Source organism: Eretmochelys imbricata, chromosome 7 (genome assembly GCF_965152235.1).
Source record: "Eretmochelys imbricata isolate rEreImb1 chromosome 7, rEreImb1.hap1, whole genome shotgun sequence".
Lineage (NCBI taxonomy): Eukaryota > Metazoa > Chordata > Testudines > Cheloniidae > Eretmochelys > Eretmochelys imbricata.
Window position 1 is genome coordinate 71614425 of NC_135578.1, and position 23819 is coordinate 71638243.

A 23819-nucleotide genomic window follows, 5' to 3' on the forward strand; every position below is an offset into this window, starting at 1 on the left:
TTATTTGCACAATATTTTCCACAGGAAGCCTGCTGCTCCTCCTCCCATTGAAGTCAATGAGGATTTTACCACTGACTTCAATGGGAGACATCATTTCTCTGTCTCCTTGACCCCTAAACAGACATTTCTCTCCTCCTGTTTCTGCTCCAGACTTTCCCTTATTTTTAATATATTTTCTTCCTCTTTCATCCCATGATTTCCCTCACTTTCATCCCTACTCATACATGTGCCCATTCACTCTCCATCCCATTCTGGGTTTCATTCTCCCCTCCCTTTCAGTTGCTTTTCCTTCTACCTTCTGAATCCCCCATTCCCACCTGCTTTTCTTTTTTTGGTTTCTCATTCCTTTGCTGCTTTCCAGCTCTCTATCATTCATTCCTCATTTCTTGCCTCTCTCATCTTTTACCTCCCATTACTCTGCCAGTCCCCCTGATTCTAGTAACTGTTTTGATTCACAGAACACTCCCTCAGGGAGCAGTATCTTTAAGATCGAGGCAGCGGACAAAGACACGGGTTCTGGGGGAAGTATCACCTACTTCTTGCAGGTATGGGCATCACATGTATGTTTAAAAATAGTCTCATTTACTGAGGTGTTCAGGCCCCAGGAGGATAAAAACAAGGCCATGTTGCTTGTTAGAAGTGTCACCATAGCAGTAGGAGTGATCCCAGACAATGCATGAGATAAATAGATTCTAAATTAATATGCACCTCCTAGGAAAAGGCTGGAGCTGGTTGACTGTGGACTGGGAACTGTTAGCATTCAGCTTCACTTCAGGATTCAGTCATCTTCAGCCCTCCTCCTGCCTTCTCTGATCCCTCCTCAGCCTTTCTCAGCAGCTTCTAGCCACACGTGGTTCTCCACAGTGCTTCAGCTACAACATTCCTTCTGCTTCTCAGTGAAGTCAGTGTTGTCTCTCCTGGCTACCTGTTAGGCGTGGTCTACACACACGTTGTATAGCAGTATAGTTAGTTGGTTTTAGGGGAGTGTGTTTTTTGTTTGTTTGTTTTTGTTTTTATTGTAGTAGTTCTACTGGTACAACCTCTAGTGTAGGTGCAGTTAGATCAGAAAGAGGTGCCTTAGACCCGCATAGATTATTTCCCTTCCTGTATGGGAATAAGTTATACCAGTATAAGTACGTGTACACCAATAGAACTGCGTGCACAGTAGGGGGGAGGTACTGCTTTAACTATGCCAGGATAACTAATGCAGTGCAACTTTTATACTAAGTAAGTCCTTAGTGTGGGAGGAGGAAACAACACTGCTGAATTGTCAGGTGAGTCAGAAAACCTCTGTTGCACTCCTGTTAACTCTGGATAAGAGTCAGACAGCTGAGAAGGTCAGCAGAGAAAGAGCTCTCATATGACTGGGTCTGCATTGTGATCTGATGGTGCAGTAGGGTTCATCTGCCAAAAAACTAATACATACAGCTAAATATTTTTCTATTACCTCCATCGTATATATTCACACGTCCTTTCACTTTTGCTGCTCTCCTCCTGCTCATACGTACAACACTGATTAACTTATGCAGTGTTTTAAGGGTCTAACAGAACATCTGTCTCCTGCCACATCATTGGCATTCCCATGTTTCCTACGTCCTTTTCTCTTCCCCACTTATTCTCTTTCTTGTTTATAGGGAGCCTAGGCAAGTAGCTACTATCACTTTTGCACTATCTCAGTGAAGAGAAGTACAAACAAGGGCACTGCCTTGGGTGAACTAATAACAGATATGTAATAGGCATGTTTGAAAGAGTTGACCGCATTCCCTCATCAAGACAATCCTGTAAAGAAAGTAGCTACAACCTGAGCTACTGTTGCTAAAAGCTTAAGCCTGCAGCGGAATAATTTTGATTCTCCCCAGTAAGAGGAAGTGGTACACATAGACTAACTCATTCATTACACTATTTACTTAGACAAAAGTGAGAGCAGGAATCAATGTCTACTTGAGAAAATGCAAATATTTATGTAGGAATAAAGCTAATCCTCTTAACATGAGATAACTGAAAGAAAAAACATCCTGAACCAAGTACTGTAATCAGCCAAAAAAGACACAAAAACCAAACACAATGATCTTACTGCAAAGGAAATCGAACTCTCGTTTTAAATGCCACTTACAAATCCACTCTGCAATTCTGACAAGTCCCTCAGATCAGGTCACTGTGTGAAAACCCATTTCTCTCACAGAAATTGAGTGTCTTACTTTTTTTTCATGGTCATTTTTGTTCTGTGTTTTGCCACTCTATTCCACTTTTGAGATGCTAATGACCCTCATTTTCTCCTTATCAAGAGATAGAGCTAGAAGACAATATGTTGCATTGTTTAATGTCACCTGTAATCGGTCACTGAAGAGGCACATTATTTACAGAGCATTGTTATAATACCATGACAGTTTTCACTCACTGTGCATTTGTTTGACAGCACATTTCTATCTGCCCTATCCCCTTGTTAGGAGTTGCTCATTAACTCCTAAAACTTTCACCTTTGTGACAGAAATTTTCTAGATTTGTGCTCTTCCTGAAGGCAAATTTTTTTTAAAGTTTGAGGAAAAATTGGTTTAGTCATGTTTGAATATAGGACACTGAACAAATGTATTTTCCCATTATAAAAAAAATGATTGCAAACTTCAAATCCAGACTCCAGCGAGAAACTGCTGAATTGGAATTCATTTGCAAATTGGATACTATTAATTTAGGCTTAAATAGAGACTGGGAGTGGCTAAGTCATTATGCAAGGTAGCCTATTTCCTCTTGTTTTTTCCTCCCCCCCCCCCCCCAGATGTTCTGGTTTAACTTGGATTTAAACTTGGAGAGTGGTCAGTTTGGACGAGCTATTACCAGCAGGAGAGTGAGTCTGTGTGTGTATGGGGGTGGGTTTTTGGAGGGGAGTGAGGGAGTGAGAGAACCTGGATTTGTGCAGGAAATGGCCTAACTTCATTATCATGCACATTGTGTAAAGAGTTGTCACTTTGGATGGGCTATCACCAGCAGGAGAGTGAATTTGTGTGAGGGGGTGGAGGGAGAGAAAACCTGGATTTGTGCTGGAAATGGCCTAACCTGACGATTACTTTAGATAAGCTATTACCAGCAGGACAGTGGGGTGGGAGGAGGTATTGTTTCATATTCTCTGTGTATATATAAAGTCTGCTGCAGTTTCCACGGTATGTATCTGATGAAGTGAGCTGTAGCTCACGAAAGCTCATGCTCAAATAAACTGGTTAGTCTCTAAGGTGCCACAAGTACTCCTTTTCTTTTTGCGAATACAGACTAACACGGCTGTTACTCTGAAACTTTTTGTGAACAGTGCTACATGCAGCCAGGTTAGATGAATGTAGAAAATTGAAATTTGGTACAAACATAGCCTTACCGTTAAGAGAAGCCTTTGAGTCCCCTGTTGAAATTTGCTTTTGATATGGCCAAGTTATGATCCTTTGAAAAATCTCATATGAAATTCATTTTGCATAGGGTTTTTCACTAAGCTCACAAAATGTGCAGCGAAGAAAGCCATGCCAAACATGTATATATGACTAACGTATCAGTCTAGCAAAAAGTCCATTTAAAGTGCATTGGTTGAAGCAAAAGGCTCCACAAGAGCTATTGGTTCACTCCCTGAGAGCTCCCACGTATCACATAAAAGGGGCATGCTCTCTCTCACGTGTTGGCTTCTTACAATATATGGGATAGAACATTCCAGTAGGGGTGTCTACTCAAATAGGTCAAGATTTTAAAAAACAACCAGTGAATTTGGGTGCTTCAATATTTGGTGCCCACCATGAGACACCTTAAAAAGATGGGTCATTACACAAAGTAAAACTATTTCCCCATGCTTATTTTTCCCCCTACTGTTACTCACACCTTCTTGTCAACTGTTGGAAATGGGCCATCCTGATTATCGCTACAAAAGGTTTTTTTTTCTCCTGCTGATAATAGCTCATCATAACTGATCACTCTCGTTATAGTGGGTATGGCAACACCCATTTTTTCATGTTCTCTGTGTGTGTATATATATATATATCTTCCTACTGTATTTTCAACTGCATGCATCCGATGAAGTGGGTTTTAGCGAACGAAAGCTTATGCTCAAATAAATTTGCTAGTCTCTAAGGTGCCACAAGTACTCCTGTTCTTTTTCAAAAGTCCTGCTTTTCAGAGGGTGACTGCTAAGCACCTTATGAAAACCAGGCCCCTTTAAAATACGTCAGATTAGGCACCCAAAATTCAGCAATTACTTTTCAAAATCCTGCCCACTGTTCCAGATAATGGAGTGTACATGAACCATGCCAGTTTTTTGGAAGCCAGTAGAATTTTGAAGCCCTGAAGAGGGACACAACTTTTGTGTGTGGGGGGGGGGAGGGTTCATCTTTTTATTTTCTAAAACAAAAAAATCCCAAAACACTAACTAATTCCATCTAATAAACGATGTTAACAAAATATTATGGCAAAATAGTTAAATATTAAAGGCCGGGAAATGTCTAAGTTAAGGTTGCTGCATTATTTTGAATAATGAGAAAATTGTGATCTGTTCATAAATTGTTCCTGAACACAAAGAGGTGAAATTAATCACATGAATCATTCATTACAGACTTTTTACCCACCTCTGTTTATTATTCTAGCCTATATCTTTAGCAAGTTAAATGAAAGATAGTCCAAATACCAATCTTGTTTCCATACCAGTAATCTTTCACCACTTCTCCTCTTCTTTTCTTCTAGAACATCCGTACTAATAAGTTTACCATAGACCGACACAGTGGTGTTCTTCGCATCAAAACAGGGATCACTCTAGACTATGAAAAATCAAGAACTCATTTTGTCACCGTGGTAGCAAAGGTATCAAGCTCTTTCCTGAAAGAAGAGGCAGGAAGGGGAAGGACTTTAACTGTGGAAAGCCACATCTGAGGATGGCCCAAAGAAGAATGGGGAAGAATTAGATCCAGAGAAGTATGCCTTCAGAGCTACCCTCCTTCTGGCTAGTGCAGTAATCAGCAGTGTGTGTGCTGTAGTAGGGAACCCACCATTATGAAGGCATGACGTAATATCTAGGAGTCAGAGTTATCAGCACATAAAGTAGAGTAATTAACTGCAGTACTGTCAGTGTCTGTGTGCATCACTGCTCTTTGTCAGTACAGCAGGTGGAGAATAGTCACGCTGCAGAACAGAGGTGACACATCTCTTCTCTAAAAAGAGTATATTTTCTTCCCTCTCTTACGGGCTGACTAATGGACCATAGTTATTCACCTCCTTTAGAGGCAGCTGCACATTCCACTCCTCTCCCCGCTACTATAAATCCTATGGAACCTGTGCTTGTAGCACTGCTGTAGACTCATAACAGGCTGCAAAACTATTGATTCCGAGGCGCAGAGGCTTGCAGAAATATATGAGACCTGTAGTTCTGACAGACATGTTTGGGCAGGTGCTATGTGGTGACATGACTTCTGCTAGGCCACAAAGAACATTTTCGAGGACCTCCTAAGTGCTCTTGTGTTTTGTAAGAAGAGCTTGGCCTGGGCGTCATTGAATTTTTTGGAGCCAGACTTGAGCCAGGGAGGAGTTTGTCACAAAATGTGGTCCAAATTCACCTGTCTTTGTTATAGTGCAGAGCGGCGGGGGGGAGTGGACATATCCCTTCATAAAAATGGGGATGCAAAATTATTCTTGCTACAGTGGGGATGCAAAACATTCACTGCTTTAATAGCCAGCATAATTATTAAGGGGTTAAAATCTTCTCACGTACTGAGGCGTTTCTCTAATTGGCTCTGTCGTGTCAGTAGCGTGAACAGAGTTGATTACGCCATGGCCACTTAACAATTCCCAGCTTTATGCTGTTCCACACCTTTGACTGTATCACAAGAGTCCCTAGGAGACTTTGATCATACGCAGAATTTAATTTTCCCCAGCAGTGCAGTGTCTTTTGTTCTGCCCTACATTTAGCATGAAAAGTTATAGATGTTCCTCCAGATTTGGCCTCTTCTTCTGACTCACCTGTTTCCTGCAAAGACTGATTTTCTTCCCAGGTGGCATTGATAAATAGGAGCTCAAACGCAAAATAACACACATGATTCCATGTACCAGCACAACCACTTTTAATGTTAAAAATGACTCCAGGGAGACTCAGGGCTGTCTGCTTAATCAAAGAGGGAACCAAACAAACCGAAAATAGAGGGAATAGGACAGAGCAGAGTTTTCTATAACTCTTGGCATTCATTGATTAGCTCTAAAGCTATCTGTTTAGTTGAGCTGTTTCCACCTGTTATTGACCATTTTCTTGCTAAGATTAGAATAAATAACTCCACACATTCTTGTTATGATGATTCTGGCCCTGTATGTATTGCAGGAGATGCATTAGTCTTGGGAGTGCACTAATCAGGAGTGTGTGGTTCTGTGAGCTGATAAATCTCCAATCAGGAGTTCCAGAGGCTGAATTTCAGCATAATGACTTGACAATGCGTTCTGTTGTAGGACGGTGGTGGGAAGCTCAGGGGAGACAACAAGGTGTTTTCAGCCACAACCACAGTCACTATCAATGTGGAAGATGTTCAGGACACCCCTCCCATGTTCATTGGGACTCCCTACTATGGCTATGTCTATGAGGACACCCTGGCAGTGAGTATCACTTTCACCTACAGGAGACCCAGAAGCAATGGAGAAACTTTCAACATGACAAACCAGTGGGGCCAGGTGCCACAGTGGTTTACGGCACCAGCCTTACAATTCTGGAGACCTACATTCAAACTCTGACTTGAATCTTAAGTGAAATGAGTCAGTAAATCTCATGCTGGTACTTATTTGTGTCCATCACAAAATTACAGAGAGCCTGCTCCAGCTCTCTTTGAAGTCAAAGGGATTTTTTACTTGTACGAGTAGGATCAGACCATGATTAACAGCCACTCCATGGTAGGGACTTGCAGCACTTCTGAAAGTGATTGAGAGCTCAAATGAGTGACCCCCATTAACCCAACCAGCCCTGCAGAGGTCCTGCAGAGGCCTCTGACTTTTGCTGCAAGTGGAGATCTTTGACCTAAATGAACCTGTTCTTACCATCTCAGAGGTCTATTTTGCAGCCATCAGCTAGGGTATGGGCCAAAGAAATCTCTGTGACTCTGCTCCCTTACTGCCCTATAAGCTATTAGATCCCAGGCATGGTCTCCCTTGGAGTCACTAGGGAGGAGCTGCCCCTGACATGCCAATAATGTAGGATCTTCTCTGCTGAATGACGGCTCTGGAGATGGAATGGGCCAAGTGGCCTTTACAGCCTGCAGAGTCAGCTGACAGCTCCGAAACCAAACTGTCAAATAACTCATGTGTGGAGACAGGAGGTCAGTGGCTACACAGCAAGTATGTGGCTGCCGCTGAGGGGATATCTCCATCAGGTTTCATTTCTATTCCATGGCTACAGAGCCCAGGCAGACTGTGGAGCTCCTGAGTGCTCCATGATATGGAAGAATCCTGAGTCACGATTCAGCCACATGTAAACAGAAAGGATTCAGCCACATGTAACCATAGCATATAATCCAAAGGGTATTAGCCATAGCCTTAGTCCATCAAGCCATAGTCCATCAAGTCCACTATCCTGCTTCCAGCTGTGCCTTATACTGGATGCTTCAAAGGAAGGTGAAACAAAACCATAATATCTCTAGCCAATTGCGCAATGTTATATATGCAGGAGGTGGAAATTCCTTCCTAAGCCCAGTGCAGATCTGCTTTCATTCTTAAGCATGAGATTTTGATTTATCCTCTCTTAGCACATATGACTGCAAATGGTATTATTAGTCATAAAGTTACTGAGTTGTAGACTCTTTGACCTCTAGTGGCAGTGTGGCTACATTCTGTCTACCTAAATTTCCCTTGCAGTTTCAATAGATGCAGTTTTCTTTAATTTCTGTCCTAAATTATAATTTAGCAGTGCTGTATACTGTTAAATAGTTGCTGAAGTTCTTTGCCTAAAGTGCTGCATTTCAGCTCAGTAGTGAGGTGGAAGGGATTACTGTACATATTGTAGGTAGTTTTTAAGGCACTTTACAATCCTTTGGATTGAAAGAGGCTATAAAAATGGGATATATACTCATCTACCCTATGTGGTTACCAAGTGATCTTGAAAGGCCCATATCTATCAAGTGCACACAGTACATGGTATTTACTTTGAAAACCATGGGATAGTAAGTATTAATTACATCCAGTCTGAGCCCTGCAATTTACACTATTATGATGATGTAATGATGGAAATACTAGTGTCCTTCCCAGCGTGGCCTCAGCCATGACAGCAAACTTCACACCAAGAAATGCACTTGCTGCTTTCACTCTTCCTTACGCAGTCAGCTTTCGTTCCATGAAGCTGCTCCTTTTTTTCCCCTGGGTGGTGCTGTTCTTGGATTTAACATTTTTAACCCGTGACAAAGTGCTCTATCTCTATCCAAGGGACTGCACTGGAGTTCTTCCAATAGCCATTCTTTAAATCCATCTTCCAGCATAAAAAGTTAGAAATAGAACACTGACCTTTTCCTTGGCTCTTCGTCCATCTTTTTCTCTGTGAATATCTTGTTCATCAACATGGTAAAGAAGTTAAGTAACTCTTTGATGAAGGGTTTTGCCAGCACATACGGTAAACTGTGTTATTGCTGTTGCTCTGACAGAACCTTGCCATTGTTTTTGAAGTATACAGTGGTTGTCATGGAAATATTTCCAATCACTATTTGCAACAATTTAACATTATCTCAGGGTTCCCTTGCTCTATGTTGATGTAGACTGAAATTTACAAAGGGGCCTATAATGTGCCAGTCTGGCTCATTGTGTTGAGTATTTTTACTGGGGAAGCAGTCCCGGTTCAGTCAATTGGCCTACCTGTGTGAGGAAATTGTGCAAAACTTGTTGATATTGGTGACCATCTAGCCCACAGCAATGTTAATTAGGCAAAATGAAAGTCTGTAAAGATTTTAAAGACAGCCACAAATTCCTTGTTGTTTCATACCAACTTACCAATCACATTGCCTTGGGATCCGTTGATTGCTTCTGCTGTCTATCTTGATTTTATTGGAGCGAACAGACATGACTATCTGCTGCTTGGTGAATTACGTGGCAATCAGATGTTGCAATTCCAAGCATTGGAAACCCATGGAGTAGTTACCAGTTCATACATATTTGAGGTCTACAACAGTTGAGTGGCATTTCCAGGATCAAATCAGAGGACTTGAGCCTGCAAGGTGTTGGGCATTTCAACTCCTTTGATATCATTAGGAAGTGAGAGAGGACTTTGCAAGACAAGTCCTAAGTGAGGAGTTTTAGGAAACAAAGGTGCCCTCATTAAATGAATATAGTGTCTGTATGAGGAGAGGACAGAAGAAATAGAGCTGACTTCCTCTGCTTAAAATCGGAGGTGGACATGAACCAAAAACCTTAAAACTGAGTTCTCTCAAACTTTTGGATGGCCAGGGAATTCCAATCCACACCTGAATTTTGTAAGTGGCTCCAGTCTTTGCAATGTCATGAGTCTAACTAAAACCTAGAGGGTGAACACTCCCAAACTGTGACTTAGAAACTTTCATCCAAATGTATGGCTTGTACCCATCTCTGGTTCTTTTTTACCAAGCTCTGTCCACTTACACTTACCATGGTGATCTGTTCCCTGGGAATTAAAGAGCAACAGGGCTTAAAACCATTGCAGAATAGAATTCACTGCCTCAGTTCGGGCTAATGTACATTGCCATGAAATGCGCACATGGGTTTAGGAGCCATTCCACAGGGGAGCAGAGCAGCTTTCTCTTTGATTCCGTAGCTGCTCACAAAAGGCTGTGTCGGAAAATGTAGAAGGGCAGGTGGGAAAAGGACAAGTCAGCAAGTATTTTGGCAACAGAAAGGATTAACAGTTGTGAGCCAGAGTTACACCTTGCAACAACTGTGTGACCCACAAACCAGAAAAGTTACTTCTGCCTTTCCTGCGGATCCTTACCTTTTACTGACACTAAAATGACTGGCATGATCTGGGCTCAGGATACTGCAGTGGGGATGCTCCCACTCTCAAAGAATGGCACAGACGGCACTGAATATAATCATAATCATCATCACAAGAAAAACCTAAAATAGGCCTTGCAGCAAGGGCTAGTTGCAACTGATTTCCTGAGCACAGGCCATCCCTTGTTCCACCTAATAATTAGGAGGTCCCCTAGGTCTCCTTCAGTCGATCCCTTGGCTAACTTGGTCTTGGTCAGCTATATTGCCTGGCCAGCTAGCATAGCCCATAAGCCAGAAAACATTCCATCTTGGTAATGAATAGTCCCAGGTCAAGCGCTTGCAGTCCTGTGACATTCCCATCTCCCGTTCACCAAATTCAATGGCGTGGACTTCCCCTATTTTAATCGCCACTTGAGTCACACATGAACTGACCTGTCAGCGCTCAGCATTTCACACTGAGAGTTTACCTGACGGCCGTATCAACTCCCAGTGCTGGACAGGAAAGCATCTACAAGCAGTACCTGGAGCGACCAGTCCCTCTGCTGCAGCACATGGATGGGCAGGTGGGAGTTTTACTGGTAGAAGAGTAGAGGCAAAAGAGCCCCAGATCCCTTAATAGCGGGAGGGTGCCCACCCCAAAAGCTAATCCTGAGCACACTCAGGGCCTGTAGATCAACCAGTCAAATGGCCTGACACAAAGTCAAGCTGTGACTTATTTTCTGGCAGGAGCATGGGCCCCTGCTGTTGTCCTAATGCAGCCACAGCAAGAGCACCTAACACCCGGTTATAAGGGAGGAACTGGCTGGAGTGGATTTTATTAATATTCACTAGCAATTTCACCGCTCTTTGCTTTCACTACCTAAGCTGTAATTCCTATTTCTCCCTAGGACTCTGAGGTACTAACAGTCGTTGCTCTTGATGGTGACCGAGGAAAGCCTAATAATATTCATTACGGTCTTGTGACTGGTGAGTAGACACAGTTGGCATGAAATCCTAAGGGATGTCAAAGGTAGACATGACAATAAATTAGAATGTAGCATGCTAGAGTCTAGTGAAGCTGAAGATCCCTCTCATGAAATAGGGTCAGACACCTGAAACTATTCCTGGCTCTTGTCTAGCTGAGAGCAGCCCAGAGATTATTCACTGAGTTTTAGTGTTTGCTTCATGGAGCTACATTGCTCATCTTGGAATCATTTATTTCACTTATTTATTGTCTGTTAAGCACCAGCATTGTGCCAGGCACTTTACTAGGCATAAAGGAAGAAATTATCCCTGCGCTGAGGGACTTTCCCATCTAAACTGGTAGCCAATAGAAGAACACACTAGGAGACCCATGCAACTTCAAGGCCAGCAGATTTTATTCATGTTTCCATTTACATTGTAGTGAGGTTTCACTAGCAAGAAGAGAAGGGAACCAGTCATGGTTCTGGAATGGGAAGAGATGGGGAATATTCTGGCCACTCAAAGCCCTGGAGATGGGGGAATAGGTATGGGAGGAAAAACACTGCCTTACTTCCCCCCACCCCATGCAAATATTGGCCTCAATCAAGGGAGGCCCCTATTCTACACCTTGAATTTGTGCTGTCAAAATGCAAGGAAGCCATAAAATGCTATTGTTAATTATTTATGAATAGTAATTATTATTACATTTTTTTGTTTAAAATCAATTTTTTGTTTTAAAAAGGAAACCCTAAGCTTCAAAATATGCTGTTTTACAGAATGTACATAATGGCACACTCTGAGTTACCAGTTTCCCTATGGTAATTGGGCAATATCATGATGTATCGTTGCTTGAAAAACTATTGACTTCAACTTCTTCTCAGTCAGGCTTTACTTTTCAGGCTTATGAATCTTAATGATTTACTGCCACATACGTCTGTATCATTCAATGTGGCGTCTAATGAACTTTAATGAAGTTGCAGATATTAGCAAAACAAGGCATTATTGGACAGTTTAAAAATGAGCATTAAAGTCAATTTAGAGAGAGACAAGAATGACTGTGCTTTCCTGTAATCAGCCTTTATTTCCGAGGAGGCAACTCTTCCAGGTTTGAGTTTTTCTTTTCAGCTTGATTTCCTTGCAGCAGCAATGGACCTGTCCATGAGTGCATGGGCTCTGCCACAAAACACAATGAATGGCCAGATTTCCATACATGCTGCAGGGCTGGGAGAGAAATATCCAGCATAAGTCTCTCTTTCAGACTAATGAAGCATTTGCAGCCAGGCTCTTTTCCTGAGCCTTCATTTCCTACCCACTTTCTTCATGCAGCAGGCTACCTTTATCAGAGGAAGTGGGGCACAGGTGTGGGCAGCAAGTCCCCAAGCAATTATTATATTTCCAGAAGCTGCCTTCTGCTTTGGTCCATGAATTAGCCAGGTCAGAAAGGGAGCATAGTACAAATGGTGCAACTGATGCTCTGCCCAGACACATGGAAGAGTGGGTTTGCTGAAATCAGTACACAGCCCTACCAGCTCCATCAGCCAGATTCTGCCTGTGAGCCTCAGTTGGTGTTAAGGTCAGAATTTGACCCTATAACGACAGAAGGCCTTTTTACAGAATATCATCTTTTAGGAGGTTGAGATTTGAATGCCCAGACATCTAAGGCCCCTAGAGATATATGCTGCAGAAGGAATGACTGTTTTCTGGTGAGATTGTCAGACTTCTCACTTTAGCTGATATTAACGAGAGCGGTTCTTGTTTTTGCAGAGGCATTATTAAGTATTTGCCAATTAAACTGAGAAGGCTCATTTATATTTCTGTCTGCACATGAAATCAATACGTACAAAAGTGACTGGTAATTTTGAGTTTCCAACTTCAGCACCTTAATGGAAACTGAATTTCAGCACTTCATGAAAATCAGGCCTTTTTAAAGCATTGCAAGCAGGGAACCCAAAATCAACAGTATCCGAAGCACCAATCACTGCTGAAAAATGTGTCCAGTGGATCCCATTCCCATTTTATCCCTTCTTCCTAACACAGAAGTACTGCCTTGTTGAGTTTATTGTGCGACTGGAGGACAGCGTTATATAGAAGGAGAAATGTTGTCGACCTTACTCCATTCTCCACCCTGATGTAGAATCCCTTCTGTATATTGTACATATCTCTCTGATCTTTCTTTTGCTAACTAACTATTAGGAATTCCACGTCCCCTTGAAAACAGATGGCACAGTTTTGGAGACGTTGGGAAATATTTAGACCCAGGTGATATATTTTATGCATTTTCCTCTACATTTTTGCCTTTGGTTAAAGCAAAAGTCTGTAGACACAAGACAGCATGAGCTTATTTGTACCACGTGACACATTGAAAATTTGTCAATATTTGTAGAATAGACTGATTTGAGAAGTTTTTCCTGTCTGCTATTTTATATTTTATGACTATTGGCTACTGTCCAATGATTCCTGCACCAGCAACTGATGTTAATACGGTATACACTATGATGAAATAGTTTTAGGGTACGTTTCCCTCTCTGATCCAAAACTGGACTTATGGCGTGTATCATGAAGCAATTACTGTAACACTCAGTTGATTAAATGGAGGAATTAACATGAATTTGATAATGACCACCTTGAGATAGGAGGCATGCATCGTGCAATGAATTTAAAGGGTGATACAGGCAGTCTGATGCAGGCAAGTGACATCCTTATGGAAGCAAATCTATCGTGTTTCAGTCATCAGCCATGCTCTAAGAGTGAACGTATATAATGGTGGCATTAGAATTCACAAACTTATGAATAAGGCAATGAATGGTTTGAAATGGATGACAGCTAGTGATTCCATGAACAATGATGTTCTCTCAGAAGATGAGAAGAGATGTTTCTTGGAGAAAGCTCCAACATGGATTGAAGCATTTGAGGATGTAGAGAAGGCACACAGAAAAAACACAGAATGCTCTGGCAGGCAGACATCATGAACAGCATCCAATCACTTCTCCAGCTCATGGATACTTACATTACCCAAGGAAAAAACTGTTCAGATACATTTCTCTTCTGGGAAAACCATTTAATGGATTTCTCCCAACTACTGATAGATTACATAGCAGAGAGCAAAGAGAGAGAAGATAACAAGTCCATGTAGCTTGAGATATTGGTAGAGATTATTCCACTTGACTTCCAGTATGGTCATGTGAATTATGCTAGATAGGGTTACGTAAATGTAGCTGAAGCCAGACTTCTGGAGGAGGAGAAGCCAGATATATATTATGCCCTAATTGATAGTGGGGGAGCAGTATACCAGACTGCCAGACTCTTTAGTGGTGTATGGTATGACGTGGGCATCAAGCAATCACTCAACAAGCACTGTGGAAAGCATCAGCATCTCTGCACAAAAGAAAAAGCTCTGAGCAAATATTACCTGACTGCACATTTAAGTTTTTTGCAGTGTTGTTGTAGCCATGTTGTTCCCAAGGTATTAGAGAGACAAGGTGGGTGAGGTAATGTCTGGTATTGGACCAGCTTCTCTTGGTGAAAGAGAAAAGCTTTCGAGCTACATGGAGTTCTCCAGAGTTTGATAAAGCCCAAGCGGGTGTTTCATTAGACTTTCAGGAGCTCATAGTGTTATGCAGGGATAATAAGAGTACATTATTATACTTTGTTATTCACATGATATATTCATACAAGACATTCTACGGCCCTCTTACCAAGAGTCATTACTGTTATATAAATAGTTTATCCTTGTGTTCAGTGATCATAAGATGATGATTACAGTTGTATCGTGCATGCTTTAGACTTATGTCTCTGGGCATAAAGATGACATCAGAAATACATGTTTTATAATTAGAGAGTAGAAAATCTTATTATCTGCAAAACTTCACAACTCAATCCACTGCACAAATAATGACAAATATTTTGATGTATTACATGGTACAAATGAGCTCTGACTGTCATGTGACTGTCGTGTGATGAGCTTATACTGTTGTGCTTTAATCAAAGGCAAAAAAAAAAGTATGGGAAAATGCATAAAATATCAGCTGGGGCAAAATATTTCCCAAACTTTCTAAGGCAATCGTATTTTGAGTCTATAGTTGCATTATCAATTGTATTTAGAAGCTTTCTGCCAATTTTGGTTAAAAATTAAATTGTTTCTATGAGTTATGGCCCTTTGTGTGATTTTTTTGCCCAACAATATTTAGACATTACATGATACAGAAAAACTGCACCACTTCAAGCATCTACATCCACCCCGTTGATGACCACCAGCTGTATGCCTAAAATGTGGTAGCAATGACATTTCTATCTCTTAGTATCCAAAGTGAGTTCAGGCCGGTAAATTACTACTCCTTGCAGAGGCTGTGTTAGGTGCCCTACCTCACAGTCCCTTGTCACCTAGTGGCTAGATAGGAACTACAACTTATTTTTTGGACAAAACACTGTACATTTTACTGCTCGTGTTTTTTTAGAACTCTTCTTTTTCAGGAAGTTGGAAAATGTGATCAGCATAATCCAATGTCCCTCTCTCTTGTGACAGGAAGTGAAGGATCTTTTGAAATAAATAATACGACTGGAGCTATTTCTGTTACAAAAAACCCAAGTAAATTAAAGAAAGAAGTGTATGAACTAAAAATTCAGGTATGTTCCATAGTTCCCCTGTGCCCATGATCTACTAGCCATGAATGTCAATCTGTGTTTAAAAACAGGTAACATGAACCAAGTCTTAAGTGCTACATGTTGTGTTTGTATGCTCAAGGGTCAGATCATCACCTCATGTAAATCAGCATAATTTCCTGTTGTTTGCCCAGATATTCAAAGTGCCCCCAGTTTCCTCTTGGAAATAAAATTTAATAGTCACAAATTAATTCCCAGCTCTACAGTCTTCTTTCCCTTAGGTGATTGTCTGCTAACTCTCTGTTTTCGATTTTTATTACCGAGTATGGAAATTAATGAATTATTAAATCCATATCTGCTGGAGTGGATTACTATTAAATCTATAATCATTGAGAGGGTTAGGATAAATGTTGTTGAATAGTGGAGCTTAGCTATTAAATCCATATCCACTTGACTGGGTCTCTAACACAAAAGTTTGACACACATGTCCAAGGTTAGAATTGAAAAGAGAACAGAATTTGAAAGAGACAGAATATGAATGTGACATGCTGCCTAAATTTACACAGGATTCTAACGATCAACCTTTTAATGGCACAGGGCCACATCATTAGGCCCTTGTCAATTTTTCCTCACACAAACATGCATTGAAAACAATGGCAATTTTCCTGAATAAGAACTGGATTAAGTCTTTAGAAGGGCCTTAGCCTTAGCCTTGTGACTTAGCCCAAAGATAAATAAATGAATGCTGTATTATTTTATACTAAAAACAATAGTGAAGGGTCAGATTCTTAGCTTGTGTAAACTGGTGGGATGCTATTGACTTCAAGATGAGAATCTGGCTCTGCATGCTCAGAGATTTAAGACATAAAATCCTCTAGAGAAATTCATGTTAAAATCATGTTGCATCATGCTGTACCATCAAGTCAGTTGATGCAAGTGGAACAAAGGTTGAAATATTGGGCCATAATTGGTGTTGGTTTGAACACTCTTTGACTGAAATGGGTTTGATTCCTCAGTTACTGGTAACTAATTTCTTACACAAAGCAGCAGCCAGAGTTTCCTTTGTAGTGGAAGAAACATCAAAGGCACAGTCAATGAGAGAGTAATGACTGGGTGAACCTCAACAGCTCTGGTGGTTCAGTTCAGTTCAGTTTGGTTGCCTATCCATGGGGTCAGCAAAGCAGGGCTATAAATCTGAGAACAGTCTCTCTAGAAGGAAATTTCTAGTACTTTCTTCTTCCCATATGCCCCCCAAATACTGCAAAAGCACAGTTCTTCTCTCCGTGCTTCAGCACTCATGCCCTCTGCCAGAGCCAAGAAGAGCATGGGTACCTGAAAAATAACCTGGAGGAAAAGTCCAAGCTTTTTGGAACTTCAAAGAGTTTTGGGTTCCTGTTCACCTTGCATCTTCATTCTGGGCAAAAGTTCAGGTCATCTTATTTTATGTCAATTGGATAATTCGTCCCTAGAGAGCAGTTTTCATTCTAGGACAGAGTGGAGAAGAAGTGAAGAGTGAAGCTGAGTGAAGAGTGGAGCTCTTTTCTGAAGACACGGCCTCGTGGCCAATGCAGGACCATTGGTTTTTTTAAAACTTTTGGATGGCTGAGGACAAATACGACTTTCTGCAAGTTTGTAGAGCTCTAGAATGAAATCCTGACCTCACTGAAAGTCAGTGCGGTTTGACTTCAATAGAGTCAAGATTCCACCCCTAAGCTTCATACCAAGGTTATGCTCCCTTCTAACATGAATTTAAAGATATAGACAAATGTAAAGACATCAGACATACTCAACTCATGTAAAAAGTTCCCCTTAATATCAATGTGATTTGTTCATACAGATTAAGGCCCTCTGAGGGCCTGAGAAAAGAAACATTTTAATGGAACTGATAGTTCTCCACAACGAAAGCCCTACAATTTGTTTCTTTTACCTATCACAGGCATCAGAAATAAGTCTAGATGGTGATGTGACAGCATATGCTTTTGCCATCGTGACTATAAGGGTCGTCGACCTCAACAACCACCCACCAACTTTCTATGGAGAAAATGGGCCCCAGAATCGATTTGAACTGACAATGTATGAGCACCCACCTGAGGGTGAGATCCTGAGGGGCCTGAAAATTACAGTCAACGATTCAGATCAGGTGAGTTTGTGAAGAGTATCTATCTAGTCTGGCTGTCTAAAGGTTTTCTCCAGCACTTTTCCCTGTAATATCTGGGCACCTAAATTTTGGAGAGGAGCAAGGTTAGGTTATTAGTATTATAATACAATTGCCCATTAACAGTGCTGTGAATGCTTAAAAGAGAGGTACGGTCTATTGGCTTGAACCCTATGAGTTCTAACCCCAGCTCAGACACTGACTCCTGCTGGGGCCTAAGGTCTTGTCTACACTACGTGGGAAAGTCAATCTAAGCTACGCAATTTGAATTACGTTAGTAGTGTAATTCAAGTCAACATAGCTAGACCTACTTACTGCGGAGTCCACACTATGCTATGTTGATGGGAGACACTCTCCTGTCAACTCCCCTTACTCTTCTCATTCTGATGGAGTACAGGAGTTGATGGGAGAGCGATCTGAGGTCGATATAGCGGGTCTTCACTAGGCCTGCTAAATCGACCGCAGATGTATCAATCGCCACTCGTCAATCCCCCGGTAAGTGTAGACAAGCCCTTAGACATTTTAGGCCCTATTTACAATCTCAAACTAGTTTTACCACTAATATAACTCCACTGAGTTTGGTGGAGTTACGCATGATTTACAATGACATGGAATCAGCATCTGACCCTTCACCTCTCTCACTTAGTTTCTCCATATGTAAAATGAGGATAATACATTCTTGCATAATTTCTAGAGGTAATAGAAGGACTACTTAGCATTTTACAACTTCAGAATGCTTTACAAATAGTAGCTTTATTACTGCTGTCTCCCACAGCCTTATGGAGACAATACAGTCCTTGCCCCTTTCATTGCTTCTGTTAGTAAAACCTACAACTTACCATTCTTCTGGCCCTTATCCTTTAACATGAGTTGCAGTGCATGCTTTGATAAAGCTTATACCCCAAGAAGAGCGTCCTATAGCCAGACAAGGGAAAAGAACAAAGACTTCATGAAGCCCACTTGGGACCTCACCTTGTAGTTCTAACTGACCTAAGAAGCACTTAAATACTATGGCAATATTGCTATAGGAAACCCTAAGATAGCTACTGTACCGCTGGCCTCCATTTGAGTTAGCCTGAGGTTACGGAGTGACAACATCCCAGAACCATATTCTGTTAACAGCAATGTTCTTATGTCACTGTACTCAGTATTGTGCTGTTACTATTGTACTGCTATCAAACCCAATGGCTTCCCCCTGCTGCTCTGCAGCAAGCAGATAAACAACTACTTACGCATGAGTGCCCACTCAGCCCTGCCATTATTGCTGCTGCTGCAGCAGCAGAAGGAAGCAAACTGAAAAACTTCTATGCTGGCTTTTTCTCTACTTAGAGTTAAAAAAAAAAAAAAAAAAGTCACGTAGGTTACAACCAGATTATAAAATATACAGAAAGCATTTGTACCTATATCAAATACATTTCTGAACATGTTTTCTGCTCGGTGTCACACAATGTTTTGTTTTCTTTTAAAGGCCTAAAGCCAAATTATTCCCCTTCTGCACACACACTCATTCAAGGCAAAATGTAAAGAAAGCAATGTTTCATACTTTACATACCGAGTCTTTGGCTCACTTTGCTTACTGGTGGAATGGGTAAGCAGTGGCGTGGGATGGAGCAGGAGGTACAGCCTCTAATTTCTGCAAAGCCTGAGGAGTATGGAGCGAAACCCATCTGCTCTACGCTCCACACCTCTTCTCACTATAAGGAAAGACAGCAGCCATGCTTCCACTGGCTCTCCTGACATTCCCCTGCTCTGAGATTGTCCAGCTGGGCTCATGGAACATGGGTTGCTCTGACCAGAGGTGGGGTCTGCAAAATTTCTTGACAGAAAGTCACTCAGTTTTGGGAGGAAGCAAACTATGCAGAGCAGCCACCTCCAACACAGCATAGTCCCCCTCAAAATCTGTGGAGTCCCATGCATAGGGGATCTTGGCCTGGGTGGGAAGATAGCATTCTGCATTTCCACTGCTCTTACTCATTCCATGCACATCAGTCACATCCAGCTGGTATTTGTATGTGTCGCTCCGCTCTCCACTGCAGGCAAAAAGGAGCCAATGGGCTATCCTTTAATTGTGGGAGTTTGGATTCCAGCGCAACACAAGACACTGAGCTTGAACCTGAAAATACTCAGATTTGCTTTGGGGGTTAACATTGGCTTTTTTCCCTTTGAGATGGGCAAGTATTGAAGTAGTGACTACCCAGGCTTAGTCCACCTATGTGTACATCAGCAAGTGGGGGCTGTCCTGTTTCTACATCACCACTACTAGAAGTACGGCATTCTGGAGGGACATCATAGCATCAGCCAATCAGTGATCCTGGCTGGTGGCGACAGTTGGGAATCACAGCTGTTGAGAGATTGGTACCTGCTGTTAGTTGATAAATCACATTCAGCTCATCTTGCCCCATCCTCTATAGGAAAGCATAAATGTCTGCCTGATTAATGGCTAAAACGGCTATCTGTATGAACCTTCCTTTTTTTTGCCATTCCCCTGCCATGTTCAGATAAAACTTGACAGAATTGTTCTGGTGTACAATAGCTTGATCCTTTATCAGTGCGTGGCAGAATGTCCTATGTTGATGCCTTTTATATATATTGTTCAGTGATTTCACTTGTTTTCCACTGTTCCACCACTGGGTCATCCTTTACCTCCAGTCACCTGTTCTCTGCAAGTTAGAGGGAGCTTCCTAAATCAAAAAGAAAAAAAAAGAGACAAAGCAGTGCAGCACATAAAAAGCTTAATTGCTCTATATGCACATACCTATAGTACTGACTAAACTCACTAAGTCCTGTCCAGCAATGCATCGATCACACTACAAAGCACAGGATGGATTCTCTGGAGACCCTTGCTTCTTTGGTTGTTATACAATCCTGGTCAGGAAGATGGAAGGAATAAACCTTATTAGAATCACCAATCTATGTGCTCCTGGTTCCTTGGAACACAACCAGTTCAGGGGACACAAGCCTTGAAGCTTACTCAACGCCTCTTTCTCACATGAATTGCCCACCTAGCCAGCCCTAGTCAGTGTTTTTCCATTGTAATTGGAGGAATAATTAATCTATTTTTTTTAAAAAAGCCATGTGTGCCCTGTGACCAGAGCTGCAGTGATTACTTTAGTAAGCCTCTTAGCACTCTCTTACCCAGGAGATGGGGAACAGAAGGTTCTAAGCAGTCAGACACACATTCTAATTATACACGTACTGAATAAAAATGGAGCCTATGCCATGCATCAGTAAATGTAGCTCTGCTGTTGAAAGCCAAGCAACATCACTTTGTACTGCTTTTACTTTCATACCTATGCTTTGTTCCCAGGGGGCCAATGCTAAATTCAACCTCCGGCTAGTTGGACCCGGTGGCATTTTCCGAGTTGTTCCCCAAACCGTCCTGAATGAGGCTCAGGTTACCATAATAGTGGAGAACTCTGCTGCCATAGATTATGAGAAGTTCCAGTTGTTAACCTTTAAGGTATAGTACGTTCCTTGCCCGCTCCAATCATATACGTGATGGGTTTTGACTTCTGGTTTCAACTGGGGCTGTCTGACTGAATGCTAATGATGTTGTGGCCTTGTAAATGAAGCTCACCAAGCCAAATTCTTCCCTCAGGTCATTGACTGCTGTAGTGTTTAATGAGTGTAACTGAAGACTGTGGGCTATCTTTGGCCCAGTGAATGCAAGGAGTTCTATCTGTTACATTTGCACAGAAATTTCATTTTGTGATGTTTCTGAAGCACTGTAGACTATGCACATCAGGGTGACTATTTCACTTATGCCAATAAGTTCATTAGATGCAATCCTGGCCCCACTGATTTTAGTGAATCCAGGATTTCACCTACTCAGTCTTAGGCCATGTGGCACATGGTCTTGCTTTACAGTATGTTATTGCTGGAACTGGTGGAAGACCCCAGCTGATGAGTAATTAGTTTTCTTTTGTAGCTCATTGCCTTCAGCGCCTTGTTAATCGTAAAATATTTTATCCAAGTTATAGTTAGGTACTAATGGGCTCTGCATGTTTTGTATACAAAAGAGGCAGTTTCTGTAATGATTAGAGGGAGCGTTGTGGGAGTCAGATTTCCTGTGTTCTATGTCCAGCTTTGCCAAGGATTTGCCATGTGACCTCAGCAAATCACTTCACTGCTGTGTCTCAGTTCCACCATTTGTCATGTTTGTAAAGCACCTGGTACTCCTTATATTCAAAGTGCTATAGAAATACAACATATTATTATTGTATTCAGATGGAAGCTTCTTGGCCGATTATGAAATCAGTTAAAAGTAGTGCAGATCTATTCATGGTAAGTTACTAAAAGACCACTAAAAAAATTGCACAGCTCATGAATACCTTGAATTCTATATTGAACCAACCAGCTCATGAACACTGAGAGAATTCAGGCGAATGCTACTGCAATGAATACCAAAAGTAGTAATTACAAGTGAAGAGGATTTTTTTCCCCTATGAGATCTCTCACTTTGTTTGGATAAAATGATTTTCACAAGAGTTTAAAGTTGAACTGCACAGATTTTGCTAAAAATGCAACGCCTGTTTCTAAATTCCTACTGGGAAAGGAGGGTGGTGGGAAAATCAGATATCCAGGTTTGAAATATGGTAATTATTATTTTTCAAACAACCTACTAGCTGTCTTATATACTTGACAAGTTCAAGCCACTTGCTACCCCCACTGCCAGAGTAAGTTCTTTCAGTTAACATTTTGGACAAGATTTGGGCTGGTTTCTATTCTAATGCCTATCCCCAACAGTCCATCAAAACTGTTATACCTTCCCTAATCAGTGATTAACTCCTTTCCTGCTAATTTACAGTTGCCCATTAGCATACCATAGAAATCAATCACACATTAGTCTGCCCTTAGTGTATACAGCAGCATGCCAGGTCCATTCTTCAGGATGTAGGTGGAAAGCACGACACCCAGGGAGTGATCTAGAGGAATTGACCAGACAACGGCTCAGTGGAGAGCTTCTGCCCTCCAGTTAGCACAGTGATTCACCCTCGTGGGCATTTGCTAGATTCCTCAGTTCTCCTGGACGCCCAGTTAGCAGCACAGTGGCCAGAAACATCTTTTGTCTTCAACTGACCACACAAATGAGCCCACTCCTCTAGGCCTGGAGCCTATTGTAACTCAAAAACAACAAGGAGTCCTTGTAGCACCTTAGAGACTAACACATTTATTTGGGCATGCTTGGGGGTCACCTCCAAACTGGATTGTTACAATCTAAATTTACAGTGGGCTAATCTAGAAGGCCACTTAGCAGCTCGATCAGGTGCAGCATGCATCTGCTTGCCTTTTCAGAGGGGCAGAATGAGAACATATCACACAATTGGTTAGTCTCTAAGGTGCCACAAGTACTCCTTTTCTTTTTGAGAATACAGACTAACACGGCTGCTACTCTGAAACCTGCACTGACTAGTGCTCTGTCTAGCTGCCCTGGTGCAGTAGTTCATTTCAACATGGAATTCAAGGTGCTGGTCACTATCTAATAAAGTCCTAATTGCTCAGGCCCAGTACAAAGGCAGTCTCTTCCGCTAAGCTTCACCAGGACACCTACACTCAGAAGGTATGACTCCAGATAGGTTGAAGCTCAAGGGAATTTGGGCTGGGAGTTCTCATTAGTGGAACCTCTGGAATTTGATCCTACTTTAAATACATGAGTCCCAGCCTGGCTGTGTTTATGGCGAGATGTAAAATGCATTTCTTGTTCTAAGAAAAGGAGTACTTGTGGCACCTTAGAGACTAACCAATTTATTTGAGCAGAAGCTTTCGTGAGCTACAGCTCACTTCATCAGATGCATACTGTGGAAAGTGTAGAAGATCTTTTTATACACACAAAGCATGAAAAAATACCTCCCCCCACCCCATTCTCCTGCTGGTAATAGCTTATCTAAAGTGTTCACTCTCCTTACAATGTGTATGATAATCAAGTTGGGCCATTTCCAGCACAAATTCAGGGGGGGAGTGGGAGAAAACCTGAATTTGTGCTGGAAATGGCCCAACTTGATTATCATACACATTGTAAGGAGAGTGATCACTTTAGATAAGCTATTACCAGCAGGAGAGTGGGGTGCGGGGAGGTATTTTTTCACGCTTTGTGTGTATAAAAAGATCTTCTACACTTTCCACAGTATGCATCCGATGAAATGAGCTGTAGCTCACGAAAGCTTCTGCTCAAATAAATTGGTTAGCC

General features: G+C 41.7%; 1 protein-coding gene across 2 annotated transcripts in view; it reads left to right on the forward strand.

Annotated features, from left to right (window-relative positions):
- Positions 1-23819, forward strand: part of CDHR1 (cadherin related family member 1) — a 55094-nt gene that overhangs the window by 13021 nt on the left and 18254 nt on the right. For both annotated transcript variants that reach the window (XM_077822812.1, XM_077822813.1), the window contains 7 exons: positions 459-545; positions 4705-4821; positions 6451-6594; positions 10824-10902; positions 15401-15501; positions 17414-17617; positions 20940-21092. In XM_077822812.1, the coding sequence (XP_077678938.1) occupies positions 459-545; positions 4705-4821; positions 6451-6594; positions 10824-10902; positions 15401-15501; positions 17414-17617; positions 20940-21092 (885 nt within the window). The remainder of the gene's footprint in view (positions 1-458; positions 546-4704; positions 4822-6450; positions 6595-10823; positions 10903-15400; positions 15502-17413; positions 17618-20939; positions 21093-23819) is intronic.